Source organism: Pygoscelis adeliae, unplaced genomic scaffold (assembly GCF_000699105.1).
Source record: "Pygoscelis adeliae isolate BGI_AS28 unplaced genomic scaffold, ASM69910v1 Scaffold410, whole genome shotgun sequence".
In the NCBI taxonomy this organism is placed as follows: Eukaryota; Metazoa; Chordata; class Aves; order Sphenisciformes; family Spheniscidae; genus Pygoscelis; species Pygoscelis adeliae.
This window is the reverse complement of record NW_008823913.1, coordinates 2,479,641-2,502,145: the sequence shown is the minus strand read 5'-3', so window position 1 is coordinate 2,502,145 and position 22,505 is coordinate 2,479,641. Positions and strand designations below refer to the sequence as shown.

The 22,505-nt window shown below is 40.9% G+C and overlaps 1 protein-coding gene across 1 annotated transcript in view; it reads right to left on the bottom strand.

Annotated features, from left to right (window-relative positions):
• Positions 1-22,505, bottom strand: part of ARVCF (armadillo repeat gene deleted in velocardiofacial syndrome) — a 293,335-nt gene that overhangs the window by 48,672 nt on the left and 222,158 nt on the right. Inside the window, 3 exon segments of the mRNA XM_009318531.1 lie at positions 1,572-1,743; positions 3,006-3,123; positions 18,356-18,539. Coding sequence (XP_009316806.1) covers positions 1,572-1,743; positions 3,006-3,123; positions 18,356-18,539 — 474 coding nt within the window.

The window sequence follows — 22,505 nt, the reverse complement described above, 5'->3', positions numbered from 1 at the left end:
CTGAATACACAGAGCCAAACCCAAGCTGTCACTGAGTGCCTGCATTGCTCGCCGAAATCTGCAGGTTCATCCTCAGTCTCAGATGATTTTGAGACCAATTTGTCCAAAAGACATGATCAGATGCTTTGGCTGATAAACAGAAACTATCAGGGTGTTCAGACACAGAAGGTATATATCTAGGTCGGCCCCAGAGGAAAGAGGCAGACACTTGACAAAGGACAGCCACCTGAGAGCGCTCTCTTTTCACTGTCATCAAGAGGATGATGACAGTTCTCAATCAGCACACTCCCCTCGTCCCACAGTGCACACTCATAGCTTTTATGTCTAAGAACGTTTCCACTGACTGCGTTGCTCTCAAGCAGCAAAACAACAGGGACTGCAAGGGGCAGGGAACAGGCTCAAGTCAGCACATGTTCAAGGTTTCCAAAGGATATCACAGTGAAGTTCTAGTCATTCACTGTGAGAACAGGCTGACCAAGCAGGTAAAATTCTTTCTTTGTTTTTCCCCCCAGTCTTTAAAAGATTTGCATCTTTTTTTTTTTTTTTTTAAACACAGTTTAAATCTACTTGATGACAGACTAGTCTGCAAAAGCAAGTCCACACTGTGATGACTTCCCTAACACATATGGAAACACATAACATTTTAGTAACATGCACAGGTCAGATCAAAGGAAGAGTAACATGCATCACACAGTCCATCAAGTTCAAACAATTCCATATCGGCTCTTCAGGACCAAAACCTTCCTCAGACCTGGCTATAAATAGTAAGCCAGGATGTGAGTACACGTGAATGAGTAGAATGGAGCCTAGACAGAAAATGGAGTTAATTATCTCCGAATTCAGTCTAGAATAGTCATTTCTCTAAAACAACAAAGAAAACGGATATAATTTGAGTGTCTCTTTCTAAAGGAAAGATGGAAGAGGGGTTACTGAGACTATTAATCCTCTCTTGTAATGAAACTCATTTGCAACCATGCCCCAGAGGACAGAACAGGTCTAAAAGTGACTGACAATTAAAAGCTACAAAATCATGTTTGCAATTTAAATGACTGAAAGAGTGACAGAATTGGGAGGTTGTATGTTTTGGTTGTGAGTCGGAGGGTAGGCTTTTAGTTTGTTTTCAAATATGAGAGACTGGAAGCATGGAAGATGTACAGACAGGAGTACCATGCACGGGGATGAACGCATGCTGGCCTGGCTTCCACAGGCCGTGACACGTGCTATACAACCAAGAAAGCGGACTAAGCATAGATTTGACAGATGCAAGAACACAGTAATGCAGAGGAGAGGCAAAGCACATCCACCTTTGTCCAACAGCAGAATGTCATCTGTCAGCATGCACCACTCCTATTTAAAGCCAAACACAACTAGAGCAATCGTGGAAAAAATTCCCAAATATCCAGTAGTAATGCAACAAGGGAGACAGACACATGCCACAACACTACAAACACGTACCTCCACAAACTGCGTCATTCTAAACCAGCATGATGAATGTGCTTGCAAGAGCAGGCCTACACAGCAAAGTTTACCCCCAAATCCCGTTCCAGTTCTGAGCTTTCTGCAACACATACCTTTAGCTTTTTTCCCACCAAAACAACCAGCGTCGTCTTTCTTCTTCTTCTGAGAGCCTCCCGTGCTTGTAGTCTGACTGGCATCTAGTTCTTGGTACTTATCAGCTCCAGGGACCTCTTTGTGGACATGATAGGAAAGGTTCCGCATGATGCACACACAGTTCTCCACAGACTGTTACAGAGAAATTTATGTTATAGTAAGTATTGCACCCTCTTATTCGCAAACCATTATATTATACAGTGGAGGGTTTGGGGGAATTTAAAAAAAGCCCACCTGCCCCAGGAAAAGAATGTAGGCTTTTGAGGAAGATTTAGTCAAGACATCTTAAATTAAGGTTTGTTCTTGTTCTAAAACCAATTTTATTCTTCCAAAAGTGAAGCACTTCATAAACAGTACCCATTCAAAATGAACTCTCTCTAATCAAAAATACCACCCGATCGTACATAAAGAATACAATTCACCAAAAGATCAAACATACAGCGGAAAACTATCATTAAGGATCTTATTTTAATACAAGCCTCTCTCTCATTCTTCCAACCTTTACAATCCCCAAGGACCCATTTTATTAAATTTTCTCTGGGTCAAAACCTAGGCCTTGTGAGGATTTCAGTGAGAACACACGTTGTCCTGTAGTAATAGCTAATCCATAGGACGTCAGGTTCTGACAAGAGCAATGCTCCGTAGGTTGCAATGGAAGCCACCAGGTGGTTACAAAATCCACTTCCAAAATTATCTGATTAAGTGACAGGGCTTTTTAATTCCCTTGTACAGTCCCTCACATGGCGGGACTCAAAAAGAATAAAATAACGATGCTTTACAAGCCTTATTGGTGTTATAAAGCAATAGCATGCTCTTTCTTTTTTAAACAGGTTAAACTTGTGATATTCCTTATGCATATAAATACGCTTTTAAGCGCCACAGGATGAGATGATGATAAAAACAGATTAATCAAAATCTGCACCTAAAAAAAGCCACAATGAAAGTGCTGCAGGTCTGAAGACTTATCTTAATGTCTAAGCACTACAGTCTTTAGAGATGGTGCTGAATAAAGTCTTTAAAATGGGAACAGACTCCTTTGCTGGTATTGTGCAAAGCACAATACAATGGGACTCAATCCTGATTTGGAGACTGCACTTATAAATGTCAATTAAGTAATGCAGAACAATTTGCAATAATAAAGGACTACTCTCCCCACCTATGACAACCACTTGCCTTTGCTCACCTCATCAGCCATACAAGGTAACATAGCAGCATCATGCTGATACCCCATCAGTATACGGATATCGTGACAGAGATGAGAGGAAGATATTTACTATGTTTGCTGAGGCAAGCATAATCCCCTTCTGATACTAGCAAACAGAAGTCAGATCCCAGTGCAACACTTCAGTCTAAATTAACAGAAACGTCCGTTAAGTTTTAATACTCAAGTTCACCTTATTGTCTGTATCCTTCTTGCCAACTGCCGACTGTAGAGCATGAAGGAGGGCATCCACCAAGCCATCGCACTCTCTCAGTCTTCTGCGTGCTTCTGCTCCATCTGAACTTACATTCCTAACAGGAGAGATTTAAAAGAAAATTTAGCCCTCTGACCTTCACCATAAAGTTGAGGGTGCGTCGATTTGTACTACAATTATTAAGAACTCATTACCTTGGATGAACAATTCGGAGGCAAAGTAGTCTGACAAACCTATTAAATCTCAGTAAAATATGGGCAATGCACATCTGCAACTCCCTGACTCTGAACGAAAAGGCAGACACAGTCACAGAGGTGCCTACAAACACGTTTTTCTGAATTGCTGGCGAGTCCAGTGATATGCCTTAAACTGGATAGGAGTTTTCAGAACAAACAATATGCAAATCAAAAATTTAATCAAAGCCAGAATTTTTAATCTGAAAAATACTTTCACCACCTTAAGAAAAACATGCAAAATCACAAGACTGCTCAGCAGTATTCATGGCCAGAGAAACTGAGAAATGAAAGATTAAAAACAGGTGTACAATAAGCTATATTTTATTTAATCAACCTGTATATAAAGTTGTTCTTCACTTTCTTTGGCCCCCATCTGCTCCAAAGAAGTCAGATGGGAGTCACCATGTACAACTGCTGTCTCCTTGACTGCTCAAAGGTTCTCCAAATCTGTTCTGTATCCCCAGCTTTCTGACTGGAAGTTACTGCCACCCAGTCTAAATCCCACATTATGACATTTAAAGCCCATCTTTCACACTGTGTACAGCAGATTCAGCACAAAGGCTGGATCAGTCACATTTAGAAAGTAAAAGATGGCAGTCAGTATGTTTATATGGCTTCAAATTTCTCAAAGCATTGCACAAGAGAATGGCACAGGTAGAAGATGCGAGACAGAGCAGTGAAAGGCTACTCAGAGTTGTTAAAGTTGCACGTATCAATGACTGCAGGAAACGTTAGAGGGGAGCTACTACATACTGAAGCCCCAGGCTTGCATAAGCATCACCCCCCCCTTTTTTTTTTTTTAATTTTTATTTTTCTTCGGGGGGGGGGAACAAAGTGACCAAATGATTCTTAATAGTGCTCGCTGGCAAAACCTCTATGGAAAGTTTTCTCAAAGCTGAAATGCACCACTTTCGAAAACACAGCCAACCTTTCAGGGTCTTTGAATTCCACAAACCCGTGTAAGGTCAGCTCTCAAGAGCTCAGGACACAGTCATCACCTTCTGCTATCAGGATTGCGCAGCCAATTTTTCTTTTTAACTAGAGGGACTGCCAATCTCCCAAGTAATTAACAGATCAACCATGGTCCCCTCCCATGTCCCCCCATCACCCAGGCAGGCTGGTATGCTAATTGGATGACTAGGAAAAAAACACATTTTCTCAGAGACCTCTCAAAATCTGAGGACACTTAATTGTGAGCTGGTTGCTGTTACAGCACATTCACTTTCAATTAAGAACACAAATGAAATGCACAGATAAATGAATCCTTTCCCCGCATCCTAACACACAGCTTCACCTCTAGCAATGGCTGACACAAGGCAGGTAAAGTGGATATTAAAATATCATTCCACAGGACATATGGAAAAGAGAATTCTACATACTGTTTTTCCATCTCCAGTTGTACTAATCCTTCCGTATCAAAAGCCCAAATGTGAATTTTAATGTAAAGTCTTTATGAAACTGAAATTAGAATTCAAATTCTCTGTGATACCTTTCAGGAGTTATAACAATAAACGATACCAGCTCCACCTCCAAGCACATCTATTAAAGTGGAACATTACTTATTAAGCTTGAGGGTGACAGAAATGCACTAAAAATGGTCTTATCTGGAGCTGTGTATCACATTTCTTATTCTCTCATTAAGTCTTAGAAATAGAGAACTAAAATACATAAGGAACACTTGCAGACTTAAAAAAAAAAAATCAAATTTTGCCCAAAAAATCCTTCACACCTTTGTTGTCCCATGGCCCATTCATAAAGAGATTTTTCTATGGTCCATTTGTGCCACCGCATTTGTAGCACATTTGTTTTACTGCTTTGGTTATCAACAGCACCACAGTATTTTGTATCCTGCTTTCTTATTTCTTGATTTGTATAAGGATTAATATTAAGATAGACGTTTATACGGTTATAATTGAAAAAGATACTATAAAAGTGCATCAGTAAGAGTGTGGCTTGATGATAACACTTGCTGTATCTTCAACTATAGAAAAAATTAGTGAAAATTAATGCCTCAAGAAAAAATTCCCACATATATCACACATAAATAGGCATGAAAACTCCGCAGGATCAAACTAATAGCTAATTAATGCTATGAATAAGTTATCCAGACAACAAACTTTGCAGTTTTAACGTTGTAACTAACACACCAGAAAATGTATCCTTATGGGCATCTCATGCAGAAACATCGCCTCTATAAATACCCAACACTCCTGGGATTGTGGGAGTCCTCCCTCCTCGGGTAATGAGATTCATGCACCCATGGGATTTACCTAACACGGAACAACAAAACCCATTTCCTTGTCTGTAACTATAACACAGACCCACTGGAGAGCTCAGCTCACATTCTCCTCCACAGAAGTCTAGGCAGAACAGATCCAGAAAGACTAAGCCCAGGGAGATCAGCACCTGCTTCACAAAGTCTGTTCTTTCTGCTGCTCCAACACTGCAAAAGGCAGTGAAGATCTCCCAATTTCCATGGGAATATTTGCATTTCAGATACATGCACAAGTACGCCAAACATCCTTAAGCACTAAGCAAAGGCGGGCACAGTGAACATGAAGACAATATGCTTTGAATAAGTTCTCATCTGGCAATCCCAGGAGAAGTGCTCCCAGGGTTGAGCACTTGCTCCATGGTTTCCATGATCCAGAGCAACCTTCAAAAGCTCCTGCAACCCAGGAAAATGCCAGATTGCATTTCTGCCTTGGGGTGTTAAGACTCTACACTATCTACCGCCTTGAAAAGCATCACCTGGTAGTCACCAGTCAAATTCACATCTTGGGTCTTCAGGAGGGACTGTAGCATGGAGACAAAAGTGATTACATGGACAAGAGAGCTAGTGCTAGTATTGGTCATTAAGAAGGATAGAAACTGTAATGGAATAGCCAACCTGATATCACACTCCACTGACCGGAGTCAGGAAAAACTGTCTTCCAATTCCACATCTGCACTGGAACTGTTCTTGATGCGTCTTACAGATCTATTACATGTTATGGGATGAAAGTTGTAACTAAATCATGTTCCAAAGGAAACTTTCAAAGGAAAGTTTCTAAACACCCTTCTTTCAAGACTAATGAAAATCAACAAACAGGCAGCAGATTCCAGCAGACGTTAACAGAGGGTTTGTAGTCGCCTTACACAGGGTGACACTCCACCGAAGGAATGCGAAGCCTCGCCCAGGGCAGAAACTTCCTGAAACTCATGCAAGAGAGAGATATGCAATATATGTCATCCGGACTTGGATAAAGTAGAGAGTTTTGCTTTTCACTGAACTTTTCTACACATTAGACAAGCATTGTTTTATATCAGAAGAAAATTAACTCTTCAGTGGATAGAGCATTTGATAGGAGACACTGAATAGAAAAGGAAGCCAAAACCCAAGCTGAGGTGCTTGTTAATTCTGCTACTGCGGAGCTAGGCTGCCATGCAACAACTGGAACGGCCCAAAGATTTTGGAATTAAACACAGTATCTCAGCGACTTGCTTGCTGGGGCAGTTTAATATCAAGAACCTCTATAGATGAAGTCAAAGATACTTTTTAAGTTTGAACAGCTTGAAACAGAAACTCTGCAGGGCTTTTCAGGCACCGATGATGGACAAAATCCTGTTATAAATGAAAATAAAGTTGACTGCCCGTTCAAATGGGTGGGAATGGGGAGGAGGAACTACCCAAACTACTTTTACACAAAACAGTGACAAATGATACCTGCCATTCATCTCTGGTGTTCTGCACAGTCTGCTTCCCTTGCCTTGTCTCTTCACCCCCAGGGAGGCCTCTGCTACTTTCCCTGCTTTTCAGTACTTTTCCAAGAGCCCATTAAATGAAAAATTTATTTTAAAAACAACAATAGTATCTTTCCCACATCACACTGCAAAGGGTAATAGAAAGCTTCACAGTGTGCTTACTGTAAATATATACAACATACTCAAAAGAGCAATTCTAGGAGCAAGACACAATTACTGTCCCATGTTACTCAAAGTACATAGGAAGGAAACGAACTGTATGACTGATTTTATGTAAAACAGTAAAGCACAAATCTCATTCCAGAGATTTTAAATCCCCAGCCTGTAGCTGGAAAAAGCAACCTGGATTCTTCCGCAATTTCTTGGAGTCTAGACTGTAGACATGACTAGTGAAAGAGGATTTGTAAGGGTGTTCAAATATATGCTTTCCCTGGGAAAACAAAACAGAGGAACACTAAGTAAATGTTAAATAAAAGTAAATACTTACCAGCATAGAAACACATCAGGCTAGGAATCCAGTCTGTTGGTGTTAAAGACTTCAGAAAATGGCGGGGAATGTGCTGAGAAATCTGTTCATGCTTTAGATAAGGTTATCATTACCACCTAATAGTCGTCTTAATAATATGCAAGTCTGAACGTAACATTTACATCTGCAGAACAGAGTTGGTATTCATCACCTCTAGGATAGGTGAGCTGTTACTACTATCTGTGCCACACACTAAAATTATCCTCAAGAGAAAAGATTTAAAAGTAATTAAATGCATGGCACTTAATTTGCACTATTTCAATGCAAATCATGTAGCAATGCCCCCACTGTGCTCTCCCTAACAATCTGAAAGATAGAGTGGAGTTGTGGAGAGCTTTTGGTTTTTTTTTTTTTTTTTAATGATAAAGAGAAACTTGAAAATACAAGCATCAAAGAGACATTTTTTTCTCTGAACATTAAAACTAGTATTTCCAAGACTACTGCTGTGTCTGCCACTTGGCTGGAAAGGGCCATCAGTTGTTAGCCCACAGTGCTGCAGATGAAGCTGAAAGCCAGAGGCTGGAGTATTACTGAGCACTTACCATCCCGCTTCCTCAGGTGTGAAAAGCACTGTTTAGAGACCCAGCTGGGGATGAAGACAACAGGTTGGGGACTTTGTTTTTTATATAAATAGAAAGCTGAACTGGAAATGTTTAAGAGATCCTCCTAGTAACATTTCCATCTTGCTCTGGAAGAAGCGTGGACGAGAGCTGAAGCTGAGACAGTGATGTGCTCTTTTCAACAGCCTCTGTAGGCACACTGCAGGGTCTCAGATTGCCCAAATGAATCCTACTTTTTACTATGGTAAACAACCTTCTAACAGCTATTTTTGTATTGCCAGGCTAAAAAGTAACATTGGCTCCTGTATAGTCTGTCCCAGCACTGTTGAAGAAGATAAGGATACCTGCGATCATTACAAGCCAGAGAGCTACCAACAACTGGAGTTTCCTGGTGGGTTCAGTGAGCAGCACTTCGCAAGTGGGCTGAGTTACAGCAATGCTGTGGCGGAGCTGACAGGCAGGACATACACCGCACTAGACCTTGACTAACACCATCACTGAGGCTTCGCTGTCCAGACACTGAGTTTTATATACTTCAGCTGATAAAAAACTACAAGGTTCTCACAAGTCTAATTTAAATATATTAGTTGTTCTATCCACCTCCTCTGACAGTCAGAAGCCTTGCTATAAAAACACCACACTTCCACACCCACACTTTGCTTCACTATTAAGAAATTTTTATTTGGATGTCAGCCAAAGGAGACTGGTAAATAATAGTTGCAGTAAATGTACTCTATTTCCGAGCTTATTTCTAGGTACTGAATGTCCCAAAGGAGGAATATACAGCATTTTAAAATCATTCCATCATTTCATGCAGAAATAGGATGAATTCCATACTTCAGTTCACATGAAATACCAGGAAGTTTAACTGGTATTAAGTTCATTGTTCTGAAAATAGGAGAGAAAAAGAAAGAAGTTGTCTGTGACACAAAGATAGCCTGATCCAGGCAGCACCGGTCAGAGAGCCCTGTACAACACAATGGAGTTTGGCAGCAGACAGCTGAATCGGAAATCAAGCAGAGAATATGGTAAAGAAAAGAAGCAGCAGCCAAAGTCCAAATGAAATGAACAGAAAGACAGGGGAGCTCTACTGATGGTGACATTAGGTAGGGAGCAGCTGTTCAGCTGAGAAAAGGTGTATCAGATCTGGGCAGGAGATCCCACTGGAGATTTCTGCTCCACTTAAGCATCCACTTACCAGCTAGACCCAAGAGAGAAGCAGCGGAGCAGCCTTGCACATAGAACCCTTCCAGCTGTTTGAATAAAGGGATTGGTTTTGTTTAGTTGCTCAAATGCTCAAAAGAGAACATACCAAAAGTCACCCCTGAAAAAGGACTTCCCAAGCTTAGTCTGTGCTCCAGTGACACTGGCATAGAGCAAGATCTACAAAGCACACTGTCACATGCCTCATTCATGTCTGCACTGTCTATAAGAGCTCCCTACAATAAGCAGGGGCTCAACAGCCAGCAGTACAGTTTAACAAGGTACAGATGTCAAGTCCATCCTTTGTTACTTGTGGCTTTCTATATCCAAAACATTGTGTAATGCCTTTTCAGTAAAATGCTGACTGGTTACCTCCTGCATGACCTACTTGGAGGGCCTTAACTTGCTCTCCTGCAATGCAAAATGATGCAGAAATGCACTACACAAGAATTCCATGATGCCCAGCAGCTACTTAGCTTCCAAATTATTCCAGTTTCTGCTTGGAGGAAAGGCTAAGGGGCTCTGCTTGCTTTATCACACATGCTTGCTGCAATGTGAAAAGCATCTCAAAAATACAAAAATGAGGCGGTATTTATCTAATAAAGGATCACGGCTCACATGCCTTTCAAAGCAAACTATGTCCATTACAGTGACTGCAGTGAGCTTTGTTTCAGTCTTGCTCTTCATTCCACCGCAGCAAAGATGTTTTTGTAGATTCCCTTCATTGACAGCCAAGGGAGAAGGGACCTAGATTCATTCCTAAGGAATGACAGAAGGCAATAAGCAAGTGCACAACTTTAAATTTATACTTCAGATTTGATTGTAAAGCATTAAGGTTGCACGGAACTAGGTTATGTCTCTGCTGCTAAAATCTATGCATAATTTATTTATATTACAAGCTAAACATCAGGAACTGTCAGGAGGAACCCTAAGAGCTCCTTACTAGCACGAATTAAACGCTCTGCTCATCATATAAGCCCCAGGACAGCCATATGCTGTGATTCTGCACAGTATCAGTAAGCTAATTAAGACACTGCCTTCACTCACTCTTCTCTATTGTGTGGGTTTTTAATTTGAGTTGTTTTTTTTCCAGTCTGGGTTGGGCAGATAAGCTTGCCCCTTTCCCGTGCTTGCTGCCTCCAAAGTGAAGATTCACAGGCAAATTTCTGTTCAGTTTTTACCTCTTTCTAAAACTATTCCTTTGCTGAAAGTCCAGTTCAAAAGTACCTGTTGCACAACAAAACACTGACAGTATAATTAGCTCCAGTTTCTGGAGCAGCAATCTCCCAAAGGCTGAAGCCAGTATGAAAACAACACAAGTGCACCAGCCTCCAAGCGCAGTGGCTGGGTGGACAGAGACATGGCAGCATCTGCCCTCGTCTCCTCTGAGTGGGACAGGAAAGTGCTAAGCTTTGTAAGAAGTCCTGTCCAGGCCCCCTTGGTTAAACAACTGCCTTGACTACTTGAACTGTGATAGAGGAGCACACTGATTAAGAGGGAAAGTCAACCAAATGACTTTGTCAATCCTTTTTGGAGTGGGGGAGAAATGTAGCTGCCTCACAGGAGGGCTCTGTACTAAAGCTAGACTCGTGAAGCTCAATTACTAATTTGCTGCTGATAAAAAAGAGAAAATAAGAGCCAGCACCTGAAAACTCACATTCACATGTCTTCTCTGTCCTGCCGTGCTTCAGTAAGCAAAGTTCCCCTGACACCAGGGCTGCTTGGCTAGCAGCACCACCTGAGCTTCACCTCCTGCGCCCTGCTCTTCACTAGACAGCACTTCCAGGTCAAAGATTTGCACTTAAGTGCCTTCTTACTTCAGTCAGTCAGAGATGAAGGCTGCCTCAAGTATATGAGAGTGCAGGTAGGACAAATGTTATGTGACTGTCACCACATACTATTATCATGCCTGCAGGATTTAAAGATGGATAGAGCTTGAAAGTAATTCACTTCGAAAGCTCTAATTCCCAAGCACTTTTCTTCAGAGAAAAGCTGTACATTAATCATTAATAAGAAAGGAGGGCATAAGCACCTGGCTTTGACAGCCTTTCTTCCTTTCTTTCCTCAAATTCAGCATGCAGAGATAGGAAGAAAAAATGGACACACCAGTATCATCGAGACACTCACACAGCCGTTTCCAGGGTGCAAAGAGAGAGAACTTTTCTGCCAAAACACGACCACGGATTCTGTTTGACAAGCCTTCTTTACCTCCATGTGCCCCACAGATGCACACACTCCTGCTACAAACAGCGCGTGCTGTAGGTGTTTGCATGCACACATACATCCACAAGTATATGAAGTCATTAGGACTCGAGGAACGAGTGCATTACCATTAAGCAGTGTTACATATGACTGAAGCACTGTAAGTTACGTCTGCAGGACAAGATGCACATGCATGTACCTTAATGCTCTCTGTCCTCCTGAGAAAAAGGCTTAAAACATTCTCATACAAAAATCTCTATTTGGCACATCCTAAGTATTAATGATTTATCATCAAACTCCTGCTGTCCTCTTTCCTCTGAAGTACATAAAGGTAACAGGAGCCTGCAGATACTTACACGTCATTGCTCTTCCCGCTGGAGTATGTTTTCAGCTCTGAATCTACTGAGTCCTTATCTCATGTCTTCAAACATCGTATCTCGCACTTACACACTTACAAAACCCTTAGGTTTTGATTCCATGGGACTGAACTCTTAATTTATACCTACAGGAGGTGCTTATTCCCAGTTGTTGTCTCTAGGACCAACCACTTCACGATCCTTGAACTACTGGTATTTACCAACTTCAGGCTTGGGGAAGAGTGGCTGGAAAGCTGCCCGGCGGAAAAGGACCTGGGGGTGCTGGTTGACAGCCGGCTGAACATGAGCCGGCAGTGTGCCCAGGCGGCCAAGAAGGCCAATGGCATCCTGGCATGTCTCAGAAATAGTGTGGCCAGCAGGACTAGGGCAGTGATCGTGCCCCGGTACTCGGCACTGGTGAGGCCGCACCTCGAACACTGTGTTCAGATTTGGGCCCCTCACTACAAGAAGGACGTCGAGGGGCTGGAGCGTGTCCAGAGAAGGGCAACGAAGCTGGTGAAGGGTCTGGAGAACAAGTCTGATGAGGAGCGGCTGAGGGAGCTGGGGTTGTTTAGCCTGGAGAAAAGGAGGCTGAGGGGAGACCTCATCGCTCTCTACAACTACCTGAAAGGAGGTAGTTACCTGAAAGGAGCTTGTTACTTCTCCCAAGTAAAAAGCGATAGGATGAAAGGAGATGGCCTCAAGTTGTTCCAGGGGAGGTTTAGGTTGGATATTAGGAAAAATTTCTTCACTGAAAGGGTTGTCCAGCATTGGAAGAGGCTGCCCAGGGAAGTGGTGGAGGCACCATCCCTGGAGGGATTTAAAAGACCTGTAGATGTGGTGCTCAGGGACATGGTTTAGTGGTGGACTTGGCAGTGCCAGGTTAACGGTTGGACTCGATGACCTTAAAGGTCTTTTCCAACCTAAATGATTCTATGATTCAGGGGAAGGTAAAGACAGAGGTGCCAATCCCACGTTAAAGACAGGAAAGTGAAGATCAGTGACTGAAGTCCAGATCCACTCAGGCACTTAGGAGCCTGAATCTCACCAAAACCAGAAGGAGATAGGGCTATTTAAAATTAGACCACAAAAAGGTTTATACCATTAATCTTGCCTGTAATTATGCCAGAATAGTAGCAGAACAGCAATTAAATCCATACTTCTCAAGAGTTACAGCTCTAGCCATCAGGTTGTTCCTTCTCTTCTCAGGAGCTGGTGTTGGACAAGCTGTTATGTGCAATTTTGATCTGAAGAATGCATGTTTTTAGTGGAAGTCAAGTGGGTGCAGTTTGTTTGTGTTCATACACCCACGTCCAGGTCTCTGAACCCTGAGGCTATTTGTGAATGTGAATTTCTGTGTACTTGGAGAATTGACAAGAAATGCTGCAACTACAGATGGTACCCTGGAAAAAGGAGCACTTTGCATCTGTTTGCTATGCAAATTAATTCATTTAACATTTGTTGACAGCAGGTCAGTTTAGCACGGGAATCAGGTTAGAAAGTTGGCAATTTAGGAACTAAGTTCTACCCTGTCCTCTTTGAAGTGAAAAAATCCAAGGGAGAATTAAAAGTAATTAGGCAGAAAACAGCAATTAAGCCCAGAATGAATTTCATTTTTAAACCATTAAAATCCTTGCTGCTTCCAGAGAACTAGGAATCATGGCAGATATCTACACAGAGAACAAAAAAGATAACGTGACTGCAGCAGTGCTCTCTGACCCACAGATGCGGCACTTCCCCTCTAAAGCAGAGAAGCACCTTGGGAGAAACCTGGAGACCCTTGGGAGGAACCTGGAGACCCTTGGGAGAAACCTGGAGACCCTTGGGAGAAACCTGGAGACCCAGCGAAGGTCTCTGGCACTGCCTGGGTGCACGTGAGCTAGCCTTAGGCTCCATCAATCCCGCAAGCAGTTCAACTTGTACTCTTCTCCTAAAGCACCTTAATGTCTTGGCCAAAGTTGTAGGAAGGATCACAAAACGGCCTTGTTAAGATGCACCAAATCATTTCATTATTTAAACTGGAGGAGAGTACAATTTAAAAACTAATACTTCTGGATTGCAAATCCCAGTTGGGATTTAGGGATTTAAAGAAAAATAAAAGACAGCAACCAGAAGAGACATATTCTCCACATACCTAAAAGAATAAAGTACAACATGAAGACATGAAACTTGTACTCCAAATGAAATAAAGGAACATCTGTGCATATTTAATGATTCTCCTAGCAAATGTCTTCCTTACTTCTTCCCCAGTCCTACTTTTCCATAACCAAAAATCCACCTAATTTCAATGAATCAATCTTTGTTTTTTACTGTTCCTTTCCAGATTTCCACCATACCTATTTCTCTCAACAGGTTCAACAGAATATAAGAATACCTTTATTTTATAAAATTACACCCAATGTAGCATCTATCACAAGGCTCATGACCATTTTAAGTAGTAAAATTATTACGGACATTGCAGATTCATTCATCATACCGGGTCTGCCCCTATAAACAAAACACAGCAATGAAGAGGAAACATCTTTTTCCTGATCTCAGGACAAGAATGGAGACAAAATTATCACCTGCACTAGTTTCTGAAAACTTCAGTCTTTCCTGGTAAAGATTACAGAAAAAACATGCAATAAATTTCATTACCAGATCATAGTTTGCAAATTGGCTGTGCTGCCAAGTCTTTATTTTGCAAAGGGGAATACAGGATTTCCAAAACATTTGAAGAGAGTTTCTGGCAAGTCAAGTACAGAGTGGGATGGCACACAGAACCCACTCGTCATGTTCCAGATGGTATCAGGATTCAAAAGATCCCTACAATGGCCACAATCATGGGTGAAGGCCTGACTCTAGAAGGAGCCCTTAAAATAAAACACTGGTCTCCAAAGTCAATATAAGCCTTAACCAGTTGCCTTTTCTTCCCTTGATTCTTACTGGCTATGTATACATTGTCAGTTAGCTGTGGTAGTTTGGTATGGACATCACTAAGTATCACAGGCAATCCCAGAGTTATTTAACTTAAGACAAAAGAGATAGTATTTGACTGGCATCCTTGTGCAAACTTTGCACAGTTTCTCCCATTTCCAGCTTGTAAATGACCAGGTCCAACGTTACTCAATATCATGCACAGGGTTTTCTCAAACAGCAGCTGAGACAGATCCATTCCTCAGTGCAAGTCCCTTGGCCATACAGACTAAAATCAACATCAAGCAACACATACAGATTTTTGTTACTTTAGAAAGTGGGCAGAGATCAGGGCTATACAAAACCAGCAAGCTACCTTAGCTTTGTGTAAGAGGCAAGAGAGTGCATGGATCATGGCTCTTATCTTGCAAAGTTAATTCCCAAGTAAAGCAACTCTGGTGCAAGTACAAATGTCTGCTAAGGTATTGGCCCCAACTACTGACCCCTCTGCTAAAGCATCCTTTCATCCCACATATACCTGCAGCGCTACACTATCTGTGCTGCTAACACCAGACGTTAATCCACCCTTTGGCACAAGCAGTCCAAGTTGACTACTTAGGACACAATTCACCCTGCCGTACTCAGACCTGGACATACACAGCATCTGAACTCCCCAGGTGAAGAGGGAGAGACTAACGAATTACGCAGGAAAAAAAAGTATCGTAGCCAGGATAGGACTGAAAAGGAAAATGGGATGGATAGGGGTTTTAAGAAGAGGTAAAGGCAAATAAGTGTTGGTTGGTTTTGTGGGTTTTTTTTTAAATTACTTGTTTTCAATTATTTTGAAGTAAGTGTTTCCAAGGCTCCACATTATCAAAAGAGAGACCTAGACTAAGAACAAAGTAAAGATCAGAAAGCAGTGTTAAAAAAAGAGTGCAAATAATTAATTGACAGTTCATGCTGTGAATCACTGAGTTTAAAACAAACTCGCCCACATCTGTTGATAAACTTCATTAACTGAAAAAATGATACTGAAATGAATGCCATCTTGCACGCATAATGCCTATCTTCTGCTTGGATATCTAAACTGCAAGGACACCTGAAACCTCAGAAGTTCAAAGATTCTCAGTTGTTTTGGAAGACAATGCAACGCACACCTGATGCTCACTTCCAAAGGGGACAAAGTAGGCTGGCACACCATCAGGAGGACTAACCTCCCAATTAAATATCAAATTGGTAAACAGTTTGCTGTCTGCAGTAAGCTCCATTCATGGAAAATTGAATTTCTAGGACCAACTACTGTGTCAACAAGAGAAGAGTAGGCAAAGGGGTTTTTAAACACTGACGTCTGTCAGACAGATGGCTGCAACAATTTATTCTCTGCTGGTGTTAACTATCTTATCTTGCTGGTGCTTTTAAGGATGAGCTGCAGAGGATTTCAACAAACAATGCAAAATTATTTCCAACAGTAGTAATGACAATTACTTTTGATATGTCCATTTTTATCCCTAGATCTGGAAGTGCTCTACAAAAGGCGTGCAATATCACTGACACTGTAACAAGAAGTACGATCAACTGAAAGACAGCTCATATCTCACCTACTCCTGCATCTCTGTTGTCCTGGACTCACTTTATCTCACTGCAAGAAGTAAGATGACAACAAGACCGTTCTCCCTCTTCCTGTGCAGGAGGTGCAGCACAGCACAGCAAAGTGACACGGAAAAACTACCTTTTTCAGATTACCTTTCCCTGCTAACCTGCCATCACGTCTCCATTTACGTCAAGCAACTACTTTCAAGCGTGAAATCACCTTGCTCCACATCTGACTGAAGCTTCAAATTTTCCACAAGGAAGCACATAGTCCCACGTGACTGTGACAGCAGAGACTATAGATGAAAGGACCGAAATACACTTCCCCCCTTCAACAATAGAAGCAGTCACCATTCACTGGCTGCTGTCCTGATGCATTTGAAGTGCATCAGGACCACTTTTAATTACCAAAAGTTCAAATTATCTAACTAACATATCTCAGTATTGCTATGCTCCACATCCCTCTTCATTAGCCTTTAAGAATATGAAATGTGCAAAGTGGCACAAGCTTTTGTATGTCTGGAAAAACCAGTACCTTACTTTAAAATTAAAAAACAAACAAACAAACAAAAACAAACACAAAGAAACAACAAACAAAAAACCCCCAAAGCTATCCTGGAATGTAGAAGTTCAAGTGGATCAGGGCACTGCACATACTAATAAAAATTTATGACGTGGATTAGATTAGTCTACTAATGATCAATTTATTGCCTACACTTACTGGAGAATCTCATATTCATTCAGATAATCCTTTTCCCCCCACCATGACTAATTTCCTCTTGCAGAACACCATTAGAAAGTGAGACACTAGTAAGTAAAAACCTATGATATCTGGAGCCTACTTAAAAGGACCTTAGTTTCCAGTGGGACTGCAAATAATTTCAGTAATGGGCCCTTTCAGAACACTTTTCACTACCTCCTTCATTTGTGAAGTTACTCAGGGGAACGGTTATTGTAATTTAGAGACCACAAGCCCAAGAAACAGAAATGAACCAACTTCTGAAGATGCATTAATCAGTAGAAATCTGACAGAAGTATACTTCAGATCAACAGAAGGTACAATGCCAAATCTTTATTAGTTTTGTTCAAACTAATTGACTTCATCATAAAGCTGAAGAATCTAACAGGGCATCTCCACTATTTTATCTCAAAGAAAAGCAAAATGAAAGACTCCGTGTTTTGGGAACATTGGTTCTTCAGGTTTTTCAGACTGCATTAGGAATCCTCCTGACCCCAGGTTCTAGCATACACTGCCCTATTCTCAAGGTGCTCTCAGAAATGCAAATACAATTTCTAACCAGAAAAGGCTCCTTTGCAAGGAATATTAGAAATAGGTTCCTAAATGGTCAGTAGTTCAGGTTCTTAACTAATTTCCCATTGGTCCTTAGTTACTTTTGCTTAAAATAGGAGCGTATCCACAAGTGTTTGTGGCTAAAACTGGATCCATGTTTCATGCTCAGTGTAATTCCATGAAACCAGTTCCCCAGCATCTGCAAAAAAATGCCTTTTGATAGGAGAAAGCCTGAAACCACAAAAGGAGTTGTTTGAAAACACACTTTTCAAATAAATAAAACCAGCACCATCAAGGGAAGCAGAGAAGGTACTTAAAATTTGTAGAAAAAGCCCACTGATCACAGTACAATCGACAAATGAAAGTGTGATTCTCAGTACGTATGGCACAGTTTGCATTGCAAAATACTTTTTTTGTACTTAACTTGGCCTGGGTCACTCTCCATTGTATTATACATCTCCCTACATAGATCCACTCCCCCTACCCTGGATAAACGACCTACTCTTCACACTGACCCCACTGGACAGACCTACATTGACAAGCCCTGCAATGAGAGAGTCCGTAGCAGGCAAATACCTCCAAGCATTGCTATTGTGGCCACTGAAGTGAGGATATTTCTGCAAAAATGAAAGATGTATGATACTTCATTTCAAGTCAAAATAATTTTAACAAAATCCTAAACACAGAACACGGTGAACGGATTAATACTCCACAGTTCTGCCTTACCGTAAGCAACCAGAAGTGTTCTTGAAGACAGTTGTCCACTCAGCATCACGAGGCTTAGAGTCCTCATTCGGCTCACTCTCCCAACCTGAATGGGGTATAATCACCTCATTGGTAAGTGTCTGCAGACCATGGTTGATGATGACCATCTTCAGGGGCTCATAGGAGGACAAGTTCCACAGGGTGCCTGCAAGAGAAACAGTGATTATTAAATAACAAGAGAATAATAACTATTTAAAATCTCTAGATTAAATAGAATCACCAGATTCACAGAGAACCACTAGAAGGTTAAATTGTAAAACTAAACGAAAAGGCGAAACCGCTTGATGAGATGCCAGACTAGCACATAGCTTCGGGAGAATTCCACAGTTGCTGCAACAGAGGCATTTCCAAAAGCATGGAAGCACTTTTATCAAGACATGGATATTGTTGAAGTCATCAAGTCCTACAGCAGAGTACATAAATGTGATGTGCTATTGGAGATTAATAGTTTTTTTCTGTTATATACACATTTTGTTACACTTTTAAGTCTAGCTATGCCTCAAAAAGTAAAGTTTTAAAAACAGGGATGAATTTATGGAGGATCACTGATATTATGCTTATCCTCTGCACAAGACAGTATTTCATTCAAGACTCCTATTATTTACTTTCACGTTTTCCTGTCACAGGCAATATCTGCGTTCAAATCACCCGTGCCACAAGCATATGATTCCTTGAAAAAGCCGAGAACCAAAACTCCTCTGTCTTTCCATTTTTACCTCAATTATAAGCCAAAGTAGACAGAAGTCAAATATCAAATCGACATAACAGAAGAACAGCCTTACATCTGTAAAAATATCCCGTCTTAGACAAGCGATACGACTTCCCAGCAGACCTGCATCAGTGTGCTGATAGTTATTGCTCATTAGGTTAGGACTAAAACAGGACATTCACTTCAGAGAGAGTTTCTGCATAGGCCCAGCCTGGTAACATTTGAGAACTATCAGTAACAACACTTGCAGGGAGCCAGACGCACACTTTAGATTACCAAGGAAAAGCGTGAGGACTAGCAAAATTTCAGAGAGACGAAATGGAAAAGCTAGATTCCCCAGAACACACAGGACATCTTTTTCCTAAGTGGATACAATATTAACCTGAGGCTCCCTGTGCTACTACAACTGTGAATTTGCGCATATTACAGTGCAAATGGTAGATACTCACCTCTTAGTATACATGTCTAAAGCAAAACACAAAAGAACAACAAAGGTGCAGCCTTCTGTTTCAGTCCCTTTCAACCACTCCAAGTTTTAAAACCTACAATTTTCAAACTTTAGAAATGACTGGAAAGAGATTTTGGATCTATTACTTTTGTCAGACAAACAAAGCCATGGGCTGGCTGGACCCTGCCGGCCGACGGAAAGCATGCAGCAGGGAGGGAGCCTGCAGCTGTGCAACCATCCAGTGTGCCGGGAGCCGCCGGGGCCACCACACCTACCTCCACGTGAGCGAAGGCAGCTATCTCGTGGGAACTCTCCTTCACACTCGGGCTTTCGCTGCTACAAGTTGGAAGTGTCAAATGCCAAACGTCCTATTTTAATATCAGCATATTATCCATATAGGGTCATGACAGGTACCAGGTCAGGACGGGAACTGAGTAGTGACTGGCACTTATATGATAACCTGATGATTAGCAGAGCCTCAGAAGTCAAATGCTATCGTGTCTCCTATTCAAAGTGATCCTTACAAAATCCAGGCGCCTGTTCAGACTTAGGAGGCCATGTTAATTAATAAAGAAACTCTGAGGCAGACAACAGAATGAACACCATAATGTTTCTTTCCGTCTGTTTCTAAAACCATACAAAAATACTGCTTTTTTGGCATAATTCTCTTGCCATTCATAGACAACACACTGTATGAGATTTTCATAATTTTTTTTTTAGCTTTCAAACAAGACTGTATAGGTGAAATAGGAATTAATCTTCTCTTTGCACAATAAATCACCCTTTGTCATTGCAAAACACCAAACACAATGGACAATAAAAAAATAATTAGAAAAAAGCTAATTGGCCCCATTTTGTTGTGGGAGAAAGCCTTTTCATAACAAATTGGCTCAAAAAACCACATCATACAAGAAGCAAATGCAAGTCGATATTTATAATAAGACTAAAAACTGACATATAAGCTACCCAATTAAATTTTAAATACTTCACTAGACAGTCTCTCTTTAGTTATTATACACCAATTCCTCAAGCACATCAGACTCACTGATATAAAAATAATACTTACAATTAAACCCCTAAATGTACTGCTGGCTCAGTACTTCAAAATTCAAATGCAAAATCAGAACATCCAGCACTGAACTAGATGGATAAATCCCAGGAAATTATGCAGGATAATCATCTCTGGAGCAAACGTAGATTCAGACTGAGAACAGTGGGTGCAGAATACCCCGGTTCTGGAGGGTTATATCAGGGCTCCATCACAGGATCATAAATGGAGCATCGGCATTTGCAGTGGTCAAAAAACCACTATCAGGAAAAGATGGCATCAACTGAGGAACCTACTACAGCATTCGTAAGGATCCTGCATTTCTGTTCTTTTGAAACTGCAAAATATTGCAACTGGAAACAACGTGGAGATTTAAAATCACCTGTATGTGGAAGAGCTAAGTTTTAAAATCTGACAGCCCTTCATATTTAAGAGCTCTTTCCTTAAATGCACATAGTTCTTTTGCACCTGAAATGAGATTCTGCCTTTTCCCCTTTCCTGGGGGAGTGACATAATGTGTTATCTGTAGAGTGAAACTACAAAGGCAAATTCCACTGCTGAAGAAGAATCAGGCAGACGTATACATAGAAAGTCAAAAATACCTATAAAATTTCCAAGAGCTCTAATATTACAGGATTGTACAAAAGTTTTGCAGTGCTCAAATCTTTTGCTTGTTTTAAGACTTAGAGATTTGTGTCTAGATTTCAATACCTTCAATCCCAACGTGTAAAATAAAATCATCACCTCCAAACTCCCTCTTCCCCTATATTCTCATTCACCAGCAGTTATTTCAAGAGACTAAACGCAGCGGGGATTCAATAGTATTCTAACTGGATTGCAACACCGAAAACAGTGCTAACCTGCCAATCTGCCACACACGTCAGCTTCGCTGATGCTAGTAACCCCATCCAGACCAAGAGAACTACCTGCCCCTACAAAAGGATCTCTTGTACATATTCATCCATATTCATCCAGAATTCTTATTAAGAGGCTGAATGCAATTTATGCAATAAACCATTTAGGGCAAACATATTTTGACTGTCAATCTCATTGAGCGGCTACCAGACAACGGAGACTGAAGTTCAAGAGAATGCCTTTCCTCTTTGAAGAAAAAGCCCAACAGTTTAAAAGCTTTTCAATTTCTCATCTGCCTCTCATCTCTCAAATGTTTCATAGAAAACACCAACAAACTGTGAAGAATAAAAGACTATACTAAAAATACTATTAAAAAAATAGCACAAAGCTCTTCAAATTATTCAGTAATGTCAAACCACTTAAATTTGAAATATTCTCCTTGACGGCTGCATAAGGAAAACCAAAAGAATCCCTCTGTTGAACAGCATTCAGTGAAGGAAAACGTGCAGCACTTAACAGAAGGGTAACCCAAGATAAACAGTGACGAGGGAATCTTGTGGTTCCAAAGGCAGAGAAAAAAAATTCAGATTCGAGGTTGACTTCATTGCGAAAATATTCCACAAGAAAGGATACAGAAAATAAACAGTGACGATACATTTTTCTTATTCAAAATTATGAAACAAAGAGGTCTAAATCCCAGCATCCTTTCAGCTCTTGAGAAAAGAAATTCCACGGTAAAGACACTGATAGTGGCAGCCACAGAAACTTTAAAAAAAAAAAAAGTGAACAAATTCAGATCAGACCGTAGGTTTTAGCAGTGTGAGAGAAAATCTGAGTAAAAAAAATAAAGTTCCTGTATATTTGACGTTCATCTTTAAAAATCATTCCTTGTCTCACACATTAATGATCTAACATGCTGGAAACACTGTTTTTAAAACTCAAGTTTAATCAATTCAAATGAATAGCACTCAAGAGAAATAAAGTCACTAACACAGCAGCACAGGGGAAATGAAGTTATATACATTTCCCATGCACTTTCACTACAAGTATT